Raw genomic sequence first — 13,925 nt, forward strand, 5'->3', positions numbered from 1 at the left:
ACGAGACCCAACGTAACGCTGGCCTCCAGGAGCACCCCGAGCTAAGGTCCAATGCTCTGTTTCAGTGGGCCTTATATCGCATGAGAACGCTCTCAGGCAGTGGTGTCAAAGGCAGACGCTATAATTCGCCCCTGAACTCTAAAGTATTCCTTTATATCGGAAAGACTTTCCATCTACGTTCACGATCTTTCCCTTGACGTCCGCTGATACTCGAGGGTACGCTCGAACACGACCTCTGGTCTTGCGATGGGAGACGACAGCGAGAAGGCAGTCATCGAAGTTATCGTGGACGACGTGTCCACTGCTTGCGACAATGCGAAGTCCCGGCCAGATGCAGACCTTGAACTACCGCCCGTCCTATCACCGCAAGAGGAGCGACGACTATGGCGCAAGGTCGATATGCGCCTCATGCCTATTATGACGGTCATGTACCTGTTCTCGTTCGTGGATAGAGGCAACATACAGTAGGTACATAGCCATCAAGATGCGGCACCAGTAGATGCTGACAATTTGTCAGGAAACGCGAAGCTGGAAGGACTGTTGACCCAGCTCAAGCTCACGGGAAGCAAGTACAACATTGCTCTGGTGAGTCGCATACCCAACGCGAGAGAGATCGTACTAAGTGGGACTTTTAGATGATGTACTTCGTGGTACGTGGTGCACTACATCTCTTCTCGGGATTGAGGGAGACACGTGCTCTTCCCAGTCGTACTTCTGCTTCGCGATACCTTCGAAGTAAGTCGTTTTCTCTCTCCTATCCGGCGTGAACTTGACTAAAGGACCACTTAGCCTTGTTCTAAAGCAGTTCCGTCCATCCCGATGGCTATCCGGAATCACCGTGAGTGTAATTCGGTTTCAGGAGGCAGCTCACCGATCCGGTACCAGATGGCATGGGGGCTTGTCACGTACGTAGGCTCTACACCTTGACTACGCGAGGTAGATCGCTGATATTCTTCTGAGATAGTACCCTCATGGGTATCGTTAAGACGTATGAGTGTTATCTTTTCGGAGGAAGTGTCTGTACTGAATGACACTCCTCTCAGCTATCCTCAACTTCTAGGTACCCGTCTCTGTCTCGGGATGGTAGAGAGCGGCCTTGCTTGCGGAGTCTTCTATCAGTGAGTTCTAGTTGTCTACTGCTACGAGGCGGAGCAGTAGCCACGTACTAACAATGACGCCTTTCCTAGTTTCACCTTGTGGTATCCTCGCCATATGCTACATACCCGGATGGGTATCTTCATCGGAGGCGCATCATTCGCAGGAGCGTTCTCCGGCCTCTTGGCATATGGGATCTCGTTCATGTCCGGAACCGCGGGGCTGTTGGGGTGGTCTTGGATCTTCGTGCGTACCCCTGTCGAAGAGCGAGAGAATAGGCTAACTCTCCAATTCAGATCATAGAAGGTCTGATCACAGTAGTGGTCGGATTCATCGCGCTCTTTCGTGAGTCGTCTCTGTTGCGCCCTCTCGCTAGTCGCGGGTTAACCTTAATGGTCCCTTATGGTCACGGCAGTCCTCGTCGACTTTCCAAGTACAGCAACATTCCTGACTCCGCATGAGCGAGCCTACATCATACACCGTCTCAGTGAGTGCCCCTTAGCGACTGTCGGAAGGCCGGAACTGACATATTCGATACATTAACAGAGTACGACAACTCGTCTGTCGGTGAGGAAGAGCACCTCGAGCTTCGTCATATCCGGGAGGCCGTCCTCGACTGGCAAGTATGGACACTATCTATCATCAATATGATCAACTCGATCGCAGGTGGGTCTTATCCTCTCTTGAGTGCTGCAGCTCCTGATGCCTTTATACGCAGTTTATGGGATCACTTTGTTTTTACCGTACGCATCTCATTCAACTCGTCACATTGGTGGTGAAGTTACATCCGGTCGTCTTTCGCAGATCCATCATAAACGGGTATGTCGTCTCAACAGCCGCAAGGCCTTGGATGAACAGCCTCTCAACAACTCTAGCTTCGGCTTTGGTCCCGCCATCTCACAGCTGCTATCGGTACCGCCCTACGTTGTTGCGAGTATGTCCTAGTCCTTCTTTGTTGCTAAACCACAAGCGATGCTCATCCAACGACTGGGCGCAGCGGTGTCCGTAGTCATGTGGGGCGTCTGGTCCGACCATCTCAAGAAACGCTCACCCTTCGTCGCCGCAGGGCTTGTGCTCTGCTTCGTCGGCTTCGCCATCAACCTCGCGAACGTATCTATAGGAGCCAAGTACTTCGGGACGTTTCTCATTGTCATAGGCGGGTACTCTGGCTACCCCGCCATTACCGCATGGTGAGTTGGTTCCGCTCAGGTCAGCGTACGATTCCGAGAGCCCTTCTATTTACAACAATCCTACCTCAGGCTTCCGAACAATCTTGCGGGGCACTACAAGCGTGGCGTCGGCATAGCGATGCAGCTCAGCTTCTCGAGCTTTGGCGGTATCATCGCGAGCAACATATATCGTACGCAGGACGCGCCGCGGTACATCCTAGGTCGTGCGTTAAATCCAGACGCACACTCTGCATTGGCAGCTAACCGACCACATGCTCGGGCCATCTAGACGCGCTCGAAATGGGCTTCATGGCGCTCGGTCTGCTCCTTGTCCCACCAACAGTCCTTCTCTACACGCGTATCAATATGCGGCGGAAGGAGATGAGGTACCAAGAGGAAACCGCAGAGGGAAAGTGGGCCCCAGAGGACTTGCGAAGACTTGGCGACCGTGCGCCCGACTTCAAATATACGATATGAGTAGTCGGATCGTAGAACAAGTTAGACCTCATATAGTGCGACTAGGAATCACAAAAGATGCAAACGGTATGATATTGCGCAAGACGACTCCTGTCATCTGCGGAAAGTAGGAACATGTGCAATACTTCTAGGCAGCCTCCGCTGTAACGCTTGCTCGTTTATACGACTTCTTCCCAATGGCGCCCTCACGCTCATATAGCGGGGGCATCTTCCCCACCTTCTGCCTCAAAACGTGCTTCTGGAAGTAAAGACCTGTGGCCCTCAGCTGGTACGCCGCATGTGTGGACGTGGGTACGCTGAAGACGCGATCAAGCTCCTCCAGGGAGAGCGCCTTCGTCTCCGGAACGAACAGGAGCGTCGCGACGAAGCCAAAGATGTTCCATGTCGCAAACCAGGCGAACACGCCTTGTGGCGTCCACGAGCCCAAGAGAGCTGGCACAGTTAGTGTGATGACGAAATTGCTGAAGAAGTAATAAGGTCGGTCAGCTTAGTGTCAACATGGGAAGCAACGAACGCACAAGAACCACGTCAATGCGACGGCGAGGGACATGCCGATATCGCGAACGTACAAAGGGAACGCTTCTGCAGCGTACTACAAACGACTACGTGTCAGAGACGAAGGTCCGAAGGGATCATAGAGTATCCGACTCACAGTGAATGGGACTGGACCTTCTCCAGGCGAGTACGCGGCCGCGAAGAGGTAGATTCCGAGAGCTATGACTGCAACATGAGCAGGGGTCGACTCGGGTATCCAGCTATTTTAACTCGGGTGAGCACTCGTGTACCAGCACGAGTCGTGGGAAGGACGGCCTACGCACAAAGCGAAACCAGTCATGAGAAGCGTTACAGCCATGAGTGGGAATGATATGAGGAGGAGGTTCCGACGGCCGAAGGTGTCGATCGTCCATACGGCGGGCCCTGCGAACACGAAGTTGATGGCGCCGAAGCCGAAGGAAGCGAGAAGGGCTGCAGTCTGACTGAAGCCGCCCTGTACGAAGATGTTGGAGGAGTAGTATGCGATCGCGTTCACACCGCAGAACTGTTGCCTGTGAGCACGCGTGAGCTGACGAGGTGGCAGGAGCAGTGAACGTGTACCGTACATGAACATGAGGATCGAGGATGCGAGCGTTGCGCGCCGATTGCGAGGCACGGTGAAGAGCTCAAGGAATCTGTTGGGGGCTCTTTTGTTCACTTCCCTTTCCGCTTCGAGGAGGACATGGATGTCTGTACAGATAGTAGTATTAACCATGAACAATGTGGTTACGACCTGCACGTACAGTATAGGTCTCGTGCAGCCTGGAGATCGGTATGGCGCAGGCGACGAAGCGACCTGAACGCCTGCATATAATGACCCTTCATCATGTACCACCGCGGTGACTCTGGACAGAAGTACACCTGAGCCACGAGTATGAGTGCTGGGATGCCAGCCTGCACACATACACACCATTAGTGAGACCGTCTCACGAATCCCCAGTAGCGATGAGACTTACACTTCCAAGCATGAGACGCCAGTTTAAACCCCGGACTCCGACGGGGTCAGGGATGTTGCGGAAAGCAAAGTTCATGACATAGCCGAACATGATCCCGAAGGCCGTCCATGTCTGGAACATCATGACGAGGGCCCCGCGGATAAGCGGTGGTGCACATTCTGCAGAGTACACGGGCACTGTTGCGCTCTTCGGACCCAGACCTAAGCCGAGGAAGAAGCGGGCGACCAGGAGGTGGGGCCACGAATTGGTGAGGCCTTGCCAGATGCAGGTGACAAATGAGAATATGCCGGCGACAAAGATCGTCCCTCGACGACCCAGCAATCTATTCAACTTCGTGCGGGATGTAGTCAGCCCAACGCGGGGATCGGGGTCGAGAGAGGACGTACCGGATCGGTCAGCCAACAGCCAAGAATTCCACAACACAGCTGCGTATGGATATCAGTATGGAAAAGACGTAGACCATCGACAGAACATACAGATGGCGCCGAGTTCACCAGTCCAATCAACCACTGCTCTCTAGTCGCGCCCCTTCCTGGCCGGGGTTCGATCCCAAACTGGGCTGGGAAGAAGAGATTTGCACCGTTGATTACCGCCTCATCCATCTACTCCGATGAAACTTCATCAGTGCCTGCACCACGTGAGGAACTGAAGAGACATACCCCTCCTACAGCAGCAGCGAGCGAACACAATATGACCAGGTAGTACAGAGTCTTCGGCTGGTCCCATTTGTGTGTGTACTCCCGCCTCAACACTCTCCTGTCCTCTTCGGTGAGCTCAGGAAGCGTCTCGAACGCAGCCGGGTTCTGCGCAATCAACGCTCCCTTCTGGATCGTCTCTGTGTGCTCAGAGAGCTCGTGAGTCCGTGCGAACTCCGCCGCGTGGGCAAGAAGCTGCTTGTGCGATAGACGAGAGAGCGGGTTTTCGAGCTTAGCGTTGAAGTCACGGGCGCTGGTATGACTCGGGGAGTCGGAAGGGCGGAGCTCGACGTATGATTCGCGCCCCTCGAAGGATTCTTTCTCGTCGATTGGTGGAGTTTCGCGTGTCTGGTAGTCACCGGAGGAGGGCATGGCGTACAGTAGCGATTCGACGATAGTTGGAGTCCGTTTGAGTGTCGAGGGATGATGAGAGGAGCCACAGTGAGGACTCAAGCGGAATGGACGAGCTTAAGTATACCGACGGTGTTCATGGTGATCCTGTCGTCAAGTGCTCTTGCTGCAGTACTTCCATACACTCAGGGGTAGGGAGTCGTGAGGGCGGCCAGGTAGCACCATCGAAGCACCCGGACAATCTCAAAGGAGTGTTCGCCTTGAGGAGAACCCTGCTCCGTACATCAGCGTTAGCGAGCCGCGAAGTTGACTGTAATGATGGTTCTCTCACTTTTGAATACGACCGCCATTGTCGCCAAGGGAGATGAAGACATATCGGTTCACATTTGCCCCAATTGCGTTCTGGATTACGCACAAGCGTAACAGCGTCCCGCAGAGTCTTGCCTCGCCCTGTGAATGCCGCTTCCTAGCTCCAGCGACATGCCGGAGCTGCAGTTCCCCACTGCCGTCGCTAGGACGGATTCATGATTCGCGCAACGGTGTGAATGTAAGTAACCGGAGCAGTAGCCTGCACCAAGTAGTACGTGCTCATACCCCTTATCGTGCTGATCGCGCTCACACAGAAGACCACCTTTGTGGTCTTCCGTGGTCTTCTGATTGACGGCTCGAAGCGTGTCATCGGATCACAGCTCCATGCCTCGAGGCTCGCAATGGGTCTGTCCTATACTCATCAACACATCGCAAAGCCGCGTGTCTGTGTGATCATCGTCAATCAGAACGGAACATAAAAGCCAAAACCCAATTTGGACTGCATTCACCAGTAGGACGCGAATGCGAGTGCCAATAGGATTGTGTTGGAACACCAGCGCGGATACCAGGACAGATGGATTGAAACGGGTGCTTCTGGAGGAATATGAGATGGGATCTTCCATCTTCCAAGGAGGGGCCGAAGGACTAACCAGTGAACGCCGACAGCCGAGAATCCATATCACTATGCCAGCGATCCATGCAGAAGCGGCCGAGCAATGTTGTCTGTGTCGTACGTAGGCACCGAGCCAATGACGATACACACCGGATCCGGGTCCGGTAATATACCTATGAAAGAAGCAGGCAGAGTCGTTAAGCGTAATGCGTTGCAATACAATACTGAGGAAATCGACTCATAAAGAAGTCCAGACACGCCCGCCGCACGCACTCGCGAGGAGGAGACACCCGGGCTCGCCGCTCACGCAGCCGCCAACCGTCCCGGAGCATACGTCTTCCCCTCAATTGCGCCCCTTTTCTTGGGAAGGGCCTGGTGCGGGCATAACGCCTTGGTCTCGAGGAACGAAAAGGAGCGTGGCCCGGGAGCAGAAGCTGCGAAGCACGCGAACACGCCTTGCGATGTACACGCGCTTCGAAGAGCGGGCTAAGCTAGCGCGATGACGCAGTTGCTGGAGAAGCGGAAGACGTCCTGGTCAGAAGCTGTGGAGCCCGGTCAAGAGGGCAGTGGAGGCGTACCCGAATACAAGGACGAACTTGAGTAAGTCGCGCGACACACCACGATCAATCATCACCCAGACGCAGATTCATAGCACCTCAGACTGATCAGGGTACTGCTGGTGACAGCGCATGAAAATCAGCTTCAGAATGAATAGGACACAATGCACTACTCAGAGTTAGGATGAATAGGACTCTCATTGGGCGTGCTAGTACTAATGCGAAAGAGACTACGACAAGTGCGATGTCACTATTGGCATTGAGCATGAGTCGAGGAGCTGAGCATTGAGCTGATTTCCGGTGACCAAGTCGTCGATTCACCGGCATGATGAATGTGGTACGGAGTCTCGGACGTCTTCTCAATGCGCGTTTGCCTGGCTTGCATGGACGTAAGAACAGAATTCTTGACCACGTGGCATGTGCGAAACGAAACTCACCAGCAAGCCCCAGTGCCCGTTGTACGGCATCTTGCTTTGGGGCGTGCACGAGAACAAGAGATTGCATTAGGGAAATGCGACTTATCGATACATACATAGCGAACGAGGGTAAGGTGACAGTCTACAGGGAGATATATACAGCTGAGCGTTGGAGTCCGAGTCTTTGTACACATTACATCCAGATTCAGTGGTATGCTACAAGCAAGAAGAATTATCTTCGAACATCGCGCGCAGCGATATAAAGATCAAGATCAAAGCGAACGCAACACGAAGGTAGCATGCCTCAGCCTTCACATGCGCATCTGCAATGCTCGCTCCGACAACTCACGCAGCCCCCACCCCACCGGGCGCATATGTCTTCTCTCCAATCGCGCCCTCATGCTCATACAGCGGCGGCATCTTGGGCACCTTCTGCCTCAGCACGACCCTTCTAAAGTTTCGGCCGGCGTTCTTGAGCTGGTACGCCGCGTGCGTGCGCGTTGGCACGCTAAACACTTGGTCGAGCTCCTCGAGCGACAGCGCCTTCGTCTCGGGCACGAACAGTAGCGACATCACGAACCCGAAGACGTTCCACGCCGCGAACCAGCCGAACGTGCCCTGTGGTGTCCATGCGCCGAGCAGCGCGGGCACAGTGAGCGCAACGACGAAGTTGCTACAGGCGGAGAAGAGTGGATCAGTGAATAGGGAAAATGGAAACAGAAAGGCGAGGGTAACGTACAAGAACCAGAGTGTCGCTGTGGCGAGCGACATGCCGATGTCGCGGACGTACAGCGGGTAGGCTTCAGCGGAGTACTTGAAGATGATGAGTCATACACGAGAGAGAAGAACTGAACGAGAGGGGGACGCACTGTGAACGGAACTGGACCTTCTCCAGGCGAATACGCAGCCGTAAACAAGTAGATGCCCAGCGCTATGACGCCTATACGCGCAGGACTCGATTCCGGTATCCAGCTAGAGCCACCCCGTCAGCAAACAAGCCATCATCTACACATTCGGCGAGCCGCGAGCTCATCGACACTCACAATGCAAACCCGGTCATGAGCAGCATCGCAGCCATGAGCGGGAACGACACGAGCAGCAAGTTGCGGCGCCCAAAGGTATCGATTGTCCAGATCGCAGGGCCTGCAAACACAAAGTTGACTGCGCCGAAGCCGAAGGACGCGAGAATCGCAGACGTCTGGCTGAATCCTCCCTCTACGAAGATGTTCGAGCTGTAGTACGCGATCGCGTTGACGCCGCAGAATTGCTGCCTATAGGGCGCGCCAGCATGTTAGCATATTCCAAGCGAAGAGCGAGGGCAGATGGGGTGATGGACGTACATGAACATAAGCAGGGACGAGGCCTGCGCAGCGCGTCTGTTACGCGGGACAGTGAACAGCTCAAAAAACTTGTTCCGAGTCTTTTTGTTGACTTCCTTCTCCGCTTCGAGCAAAACATGGATGTCTGTGTCCCCGCATTGATCAGTGGATAAACTGCACACATAGTCGGATCGGACGTACAATAGAGATCGCGCGCAGCTTGCAGGTCGGTGTGACGCAGACGACGAAGGGACTCGAACGCCTTGGGGTAGCGACCCTTCATCATGTACCACCGGGGCGACTCGGGACAGCCGTAGACTTGTACGGCGACAATGAGTGCCGGAACACCAGCCTGTAGAGTAATTCGTTAGTTGCGTCTCTTCCAGCCGACAAGGACACTTACACTTCCAAGCATCAACCGCCAATTTAGGCCGCGAATACCACTACTGTCGGGGACGTTCTGAAACGCAATGTCCATCACATACCCCAGCATGATCCCGAACGCCGTCCATGTCTGCCACATCATCACCAAGGCCCCACGGATGAGCGGGGGTGCGCATTCTGCAGAGTAGACAGGGACAGTGGCGCTCTTGGGTCCGATCCCGAGACCGAGGAAGAAGCGGGCAATGAAGAGGTGGGGCCATGAATTTGTGACGCCTTGCCAGATGCACGTCAGGAACGAAAATGTAGCAGTGAAGAAGATCGCGCCTCGACGGCCGAGCCATCGGTTGAGCTGTATGAAGCAGTTAGTTGAACTTGTAGGAGACAACCAATTGATATAGTGGACTTACCGGGTCCGTCAGCCAACAACCGAGGACACTGCAACCTAGCTGCAAAGCATATGAGTCAGCAGGTCAACGAAGCAGGTGGATCGGGACATACGTATGGCGCCGAATTCACCAGACCGACCAACCACTGCTCCCTGCTCGCACTTGCTCCTGGGGCGGGCTGGATGCCGAACTGTGAGGGGAAGAATAGGTTCGCTCCGTTGATGACGGACTCGTCCATCTAGAAACACCTCCGCATGAGTAGTGCTATAAAAGAGTGAGAGTGGAACGTACCCCTTGCACCGCAGCTGCAATCGAACACATGACGACGAGGTAGTACAGCGTCTTGGGTTGGTCCCACTTGTGCGTCAACTCTCTCCGCAGAATGAAACGGTCAGCTTCATTCAGCATCGGGAGCTTCTCAAACGCCGTTGGGTCCTGAGCGATAAGGGCGCCCTTCTGGATAGTCTCCGCATACTCGGCAAGCTCGTGCGTCTTGGCGAACTCCTCCGCGTCTGCGAGCAGCCTCTCGTGTGACAGGCCAGCGAGGGGATTGGCAAGTTTGGCATTGAGGTTGTCCGTGGACGTTCTGCGGGAGGAGTGCTGCTCGATGAAGGAGTCGCGACCTTCGAAGGAGGGCTTGCGCGTCGAGACCTGCGTCTCGTTCTTCTCGTTGAATGACATGACGTGAGGTATGAGACAGAGTTAGGATAGCCAGGTCCGGGTATAGGAGGTGGACCGTGAGGGCGGAAGGAACGTGGAGTTGCAGTCTTATACTTCCGAGCCGCAAGAGAAGATGGCTGATGACTGAGTCTCATGAGTGTGGCGTCGGGAGGGAGGAGTGGGGTATACGTCAAGCAGTGTAACCTTATCGTCGGCATACTGCTCCGTTCACACTCGGAAACACTATCGGAAGTGCTGCGCTCGTAGAGGCGGTCATGACCGGGAAATACAACTCACCCGAATCATTCGCGCAAATAGCGAGCTCGAACTGGTCGTCGTTCTTGCTTGACAGCTACTTTGGATCTCCGTCGATACACTCTTGAGTGTGAGATGTACTATTTGTCCACAACACGAGAACGTGGGATCGGCAACGGCGCGGAATCACAACGGTGGAGAGAAGAATAATCGCTAGTGGAGCGAAAGCATCAGAATGGAGATGGGACGAGCAGATGTTTACGTATGGACTCACGCTCGGGATTCAGGCAGACTGTACCCTCCACGCTCGAGTCTGAAGCATATTCAACTCACCTATGACCACTCTTGCACCGGCGACCTCTCTCACTCAGCGTTCAGCAATATAGCGGCGTAAGTGTTGTCCCAACCTCCGCGATATCCATCCACCAAAACATAGGGCCGAATATACGACCTGCGCGGTTATGTGGAGAAAACAGTCGCTGGTGGAGCAAAGACATGAGGTTGCGACGCAGCATTCCGATGAGCTCCGACAAGTACGTACTTCCTTCGCTTTATCCATCTCCTCAGTTTCCACCGATACGCCGACAGCTCGTGCGGCTCCAGTAAAACACGAACATGTATGGACGAGGAGGGAGAAAGGAATGGGCGTCTGAGTCATGCCGCCCGGATCGGGATACATCGGAGCGCCGGCCCTAGGCCTCAACCCCGAAAACATATCCACGACATAGGCGTTCTACACCATGTAAGTGATTGCAATTCAAAGGCAATTGTAAGTAGCTCTAGTGAGTACAGTCACATAATATACCTGAATTCGGGTGCACGGTCTCCCAACTTCCTTACCTCCTCTGGCGAAAACTTGACCCTTTTCTCCTCTACCTCTCGCAGCCGTCTCTCCTTCCGAGCGTTGATCCTCCAGTAGCTCAGCACAGCGATCGGCAACAAGGTGAGCCCGACTGTCACAATCATGATCTCCATCCCGTCTAGCACAATTCGTTCAGTACGTACGCAAAAGGACGAGATGATGCGAACTCACGGCCTAGGAGGTACCGCGGGGCGTCCGTGACTCGGTACACGTTGCTCGCGATCGCCCCACCCGAGTTCCCGAAGATAACCTGGATAGCTATGGCCACACCACGCTTGTACTGGCCCGCGACGTTGTTCGAAATCCTGCCACCAGACCCTCAGTCAGCCCTCCTGCACTGGCACGCCGCACTCAGTACCATGCTCCGGACTCACCACGCAGTCATAGCCGGATACGCCCCATACCCACCCGACACGACCAAGAACGTCCCAAAGTACTTGACTCCGATCGGCGCAGGAGATATGTTGATTGCGAACCCTGTCAGGCAGAGCAACTGCCCGCACAGCACGAACGGCGAGCGCCGCTGGATGCGATCAGACCACACGCCCCACGCAACGACCGTCGCAGCTGCGAGCTGTCAGCCTGCGACGCATAGCGAGGAGAAGGTGCGTGCTACGCACTAGCGACCACGTAGGGTGGGACAGTCAGGAGCTGCGAGATAGTCGCATTGAACCCGAACCTACGTTTTGGGTAGAAGTCAGCGAACGTCTATACCAGCGGCTCGCGCGTGGAGTAGGAGGTTCGTACCCGTTGATTATAGACCTGCAGCACAGCGTCTCAGCGTCCTTGTTCTTTGCGTAGCGCTAACTCAAACGAAGATGACACTCACGGGAGAAATAAGGATATGCCGTACACTGCGCCAAGCCAGGGGAAGAGCGTCAGCCCATAGACCCTCAAAATATAACCCATGCGCGTGCTAGCGGCGCAGATATGCAAGCACGATGGGGTCAGGGTCCTGGTACGCACCAGGCATGATGACAGACATGTTGATCATGCTGAGGAGCCACACCTGCCAGTCGGTGAGTGCCTCCCAAACATGACGCGCCGCGAAGTGCTCGTCCTCTCCCACAGATGAGCAGTCGTACTCTACCAGTCCGCATCAGGAGTAGCGGGTAGCGGGTATGGGAGGACTGGTTAGCACCTAGGACCGGGACGCGCGTGGAGTGGAAACTCGGAGGAGACGTACTCTTACGGTGTATCACGAACGCGCGCTCTTCTGGAGCCAAGAACCTCGCTGTGTCCGGAAAGTCGACGAGCACTACACGAGCGGAGTTGCCCCAAGTCAGTTTACGCTTCCTCCCCGATCCCTCTCACATCCAGAACTGGAAGTCAGACGTACCGAAGAACGCCACGATCCCAACGACGACCGTCGCCATCCCCTCGATGATCTATCCACCGCACGTCCGTAAGCCAAGTCACGGAGCAAGGAAAGGAGTCGCGACTCACGAAGATCCAAGACCACCCCTCTAGCCCCGCGGTGCCCGCCATGAACGAGATCACGAATGCGAGCAGGCCCGAAAATGCGCCCGCGAGCGTCGCCCCGCCCCAGAAGAGCGCCATGCGCGTGTGCAGCATGTGCCGCGGGTACCATACCGACAGGCTTCGCGTCCAGCATGTCCGCAGAAGTGAGTCCTTTTCTGTCAAGGAGAACAGGGAAGGATATGAGACGCACTAGAACATGACCCCAGGTGAGAGCCCAGCCTCTGCAATCCCGAGACAAGTGCGTACGCCGACGAGCTGGGGATAGCTGCACACGCTTCAGGTGAGACACCGTTTAATGTGAGATGCAGCGAGACCGCTCACTTTTTCACGAGCCCCATGAGTGTCCTATTGCAAGACGGAGGCGCGTGAGTGTTGTTCCGAGAAATGCAGGTCTCGAACCTACGTCGTGATACCCCATAACACCTTAGGATCCATCAGCGAGGGACGAGTCATCAGGATAAGGCCCGCTCACGGTGATTCCGGGAAGCCATCGCGATGGGCGGAACTTCTTCAGGACTAGGCTGGTGGATGGGGTGAAGGTGAGCGGTCCGTGCAGTCGTTTGACGGGAAGTGAAACTTACTTTGCTGGCACGGCGAACACGTTGTACGACTGCGAAGATACGAAGAGGAGTCTATAAGCCTTCTGCGTTCAACATCGCTTGGTATCGGTACATACGAGAAACCAAAGCGTCTAGGGATTGTGTCCCAGTCAGTTCTCGGAACACACGCAACGCTCAGGTCCCCGAGACGCACCAGCGCGATGTTATACCTGTTCCCGGTCAAGTCCAACTGCGTGAGTAGTCCCTGCAGCTTCGCGTTTCCTGCGAGCGGTCGCACAAAGGTCAGTCATCCATCACCCGCAAGTAGCACGCACACACTCACCAATATTGCTCCTGTCGACAAAGGACGAGAGGTACATGATCGTGATGATAGGCATGATGTGCCAGTCTATCTTCCTCCACAGCCGCTTCTCCTCCTCTTCGGTCATCGCAGGCGGCGGGGGAAGCTTGTCGTCGCCTCCATATGCGAGCTCTCTAGGGCTGAGTCGGCACGGTGAGCGTGACGATTCCTCCACCATCACCACCTCCACCTCGCCCTTCTCCACTTCCGCCATACCGTTCGCACTCTTGGTTCTGCTGGTCGTGTCTGGCATTCGTAACTGGTGGTGCTCCGCGACGGGACGGCCTCCCTTCGCGGACGCAAAGTCTATATATCGCAGCCCTATATCCGTCCGTCCTCACCTGACGCACCGTGCTACAGGAATAAGCTTGTGTCGCGGCTGCTTTCCCCTTCTGCGGCTTCCTATGGGAACACCCCTGGAGCGTTCTCAGCGATCTGTGGCCGCCGGAGACCCGTGACTGCAGCGTTAGAAAGACGATCGTGAGATGCTCGACTACTTCACACT

At 55.1% G+C, this 13,925-nt stretch overlaps 4 protein-coding genes across 4 annotated transcripts; 1 reads left to right on the forward strand and 3 right to left on the reverse strand.

Moving 5' to 3' along the window:
* Positions 1–246: 246 nt before the first annotated feature.
* Positions 247–2,921, forward strand: L226DRAFT_612085 (MFS general substrate transporter; the record flags this gene model as incomplete). The annotated part of the gene is made up of 17 exons (XM_067686349.1): positions 247–393; positions 453–468; positions 518–585; positions 636–650; positions 707–735; positions 790–838; positions 886–905; positions 965–988; positions 1,044–1,118; positions 1,188–1,341; positions 1,392–1,440; positions 1,511–1,582; positions 1,642–1,761; positions 1,814–2,029; positions 2,093–2,285; positions 2,355–2,488; positions 2,554–2,921. 17 exons carry the CDS (start codon positions 247–249, stop codon positions 2,739–2,741), a joined length of 1,569 nt encoding a protein of 522 aa, XP_067536344.1. The 3' UTR covers positions 2,742–2,921.
* On the reverse strand, positions 2,869–5,298 carry L226DRAFT_570024 (uncharacterized protein; the record flags this gene model as incomplete). Its single annotated transcript, XM_067684388.1, has 10 exons — positions 2,869–3,202; positions 3,260–3,333; positions 3,394–3,496; positions 3,560–3,787; positions 3,842–3,965; positions 4,019–4,169; positions 4,232–4,561; positions 4,618–4,656; positions 4,708–4,833; positions 4,891–5,298. The coding sequence occupies 10 exons, from the start codon at positions 5,296–5,298 to the stop codon at positions 2,869–2,871; spliced, it is 1,917 nt and encodes a 638-aa protein (XP_067536345.1).
* Positions 5,299–7,476: 2,178 nt separating this feature from the next.
* L226DRAFT_387707 (uncharacterized protein) lies at positions 7,477–10,212 on the reverse strand. Its single transcript, XM_067674466.1, has 10 exons — positions 9,553–10,212; positions 9,374–9,499; positions 9,283–9,321; positions 8,895–9,224; positions 8,693–8,843; positions 8,513–8,636; positions 8,216–8,443; positions 8,042–8,144; positions 7,912–7,985; positions 7,477–7,845 (listed from the first exon to the last, which is right to left on the reverse strand). The coding sequence occupies exons 1-10, from the start codon at positions 9,940–9,942 to the stop codon at positions 7,518–7,520; spliced, it is 1,893 nt and encodes a 630-aa protein (XP_067536346.1). The 5' UTR covers positions 9,943–10,212; the 3' UTR covers positions 7,477–7,517.
* A 756-nt stretch (positions 10,213–10,968) lies between these two features.
* L226DRAFT_506377 (MFS general substrate transporter) lies at positions 10,969–13,598 on the reverse strand (the record flags this gene model as incomplete). Its single annotated transcript, XM_067678076.1, has 16 exons — positions 10,969–11,156; positions 11,210–11,343; positions 11,413–11,612; positions 11,666–11,717; positions 11,786–11,800; positions 11,868–11,892; positions 12,005–12,124; positions 12,225–12,296; positions 12,378–12,426; positions 12,485–12,638; positions 12,711–12,785; positions 12,842–12,865; positions 12,924–12,943; positions 12,993–13,041; positions 13,248–13,341; positions 13,403–13,598. 16 exons carry the CDS (start codon positions 13,596–13,598, stop codon positions 10,969–10,971), a joined length of 1,467 nt encoding a protein of 488 aa, XP_067536347.1.
* Positions 13,599–13,925: the final 327 nt, after the last annotated feature.

Source organism: Lentinus tigrinus (assembly GCF_003813185.1).
Source record: "Lentinus tigrinus ALCF2SS1-7 unplaced genomic scaffold L226scaffold_9, whole genome shotgun sequence".
NCBI classification, from domain to species: Eukaryota; Fungi; Basidiomycota; class Agaricomycetes; order Polyporales; family Polyporaceae; genus Lentinus; species Lentinus tigrinus.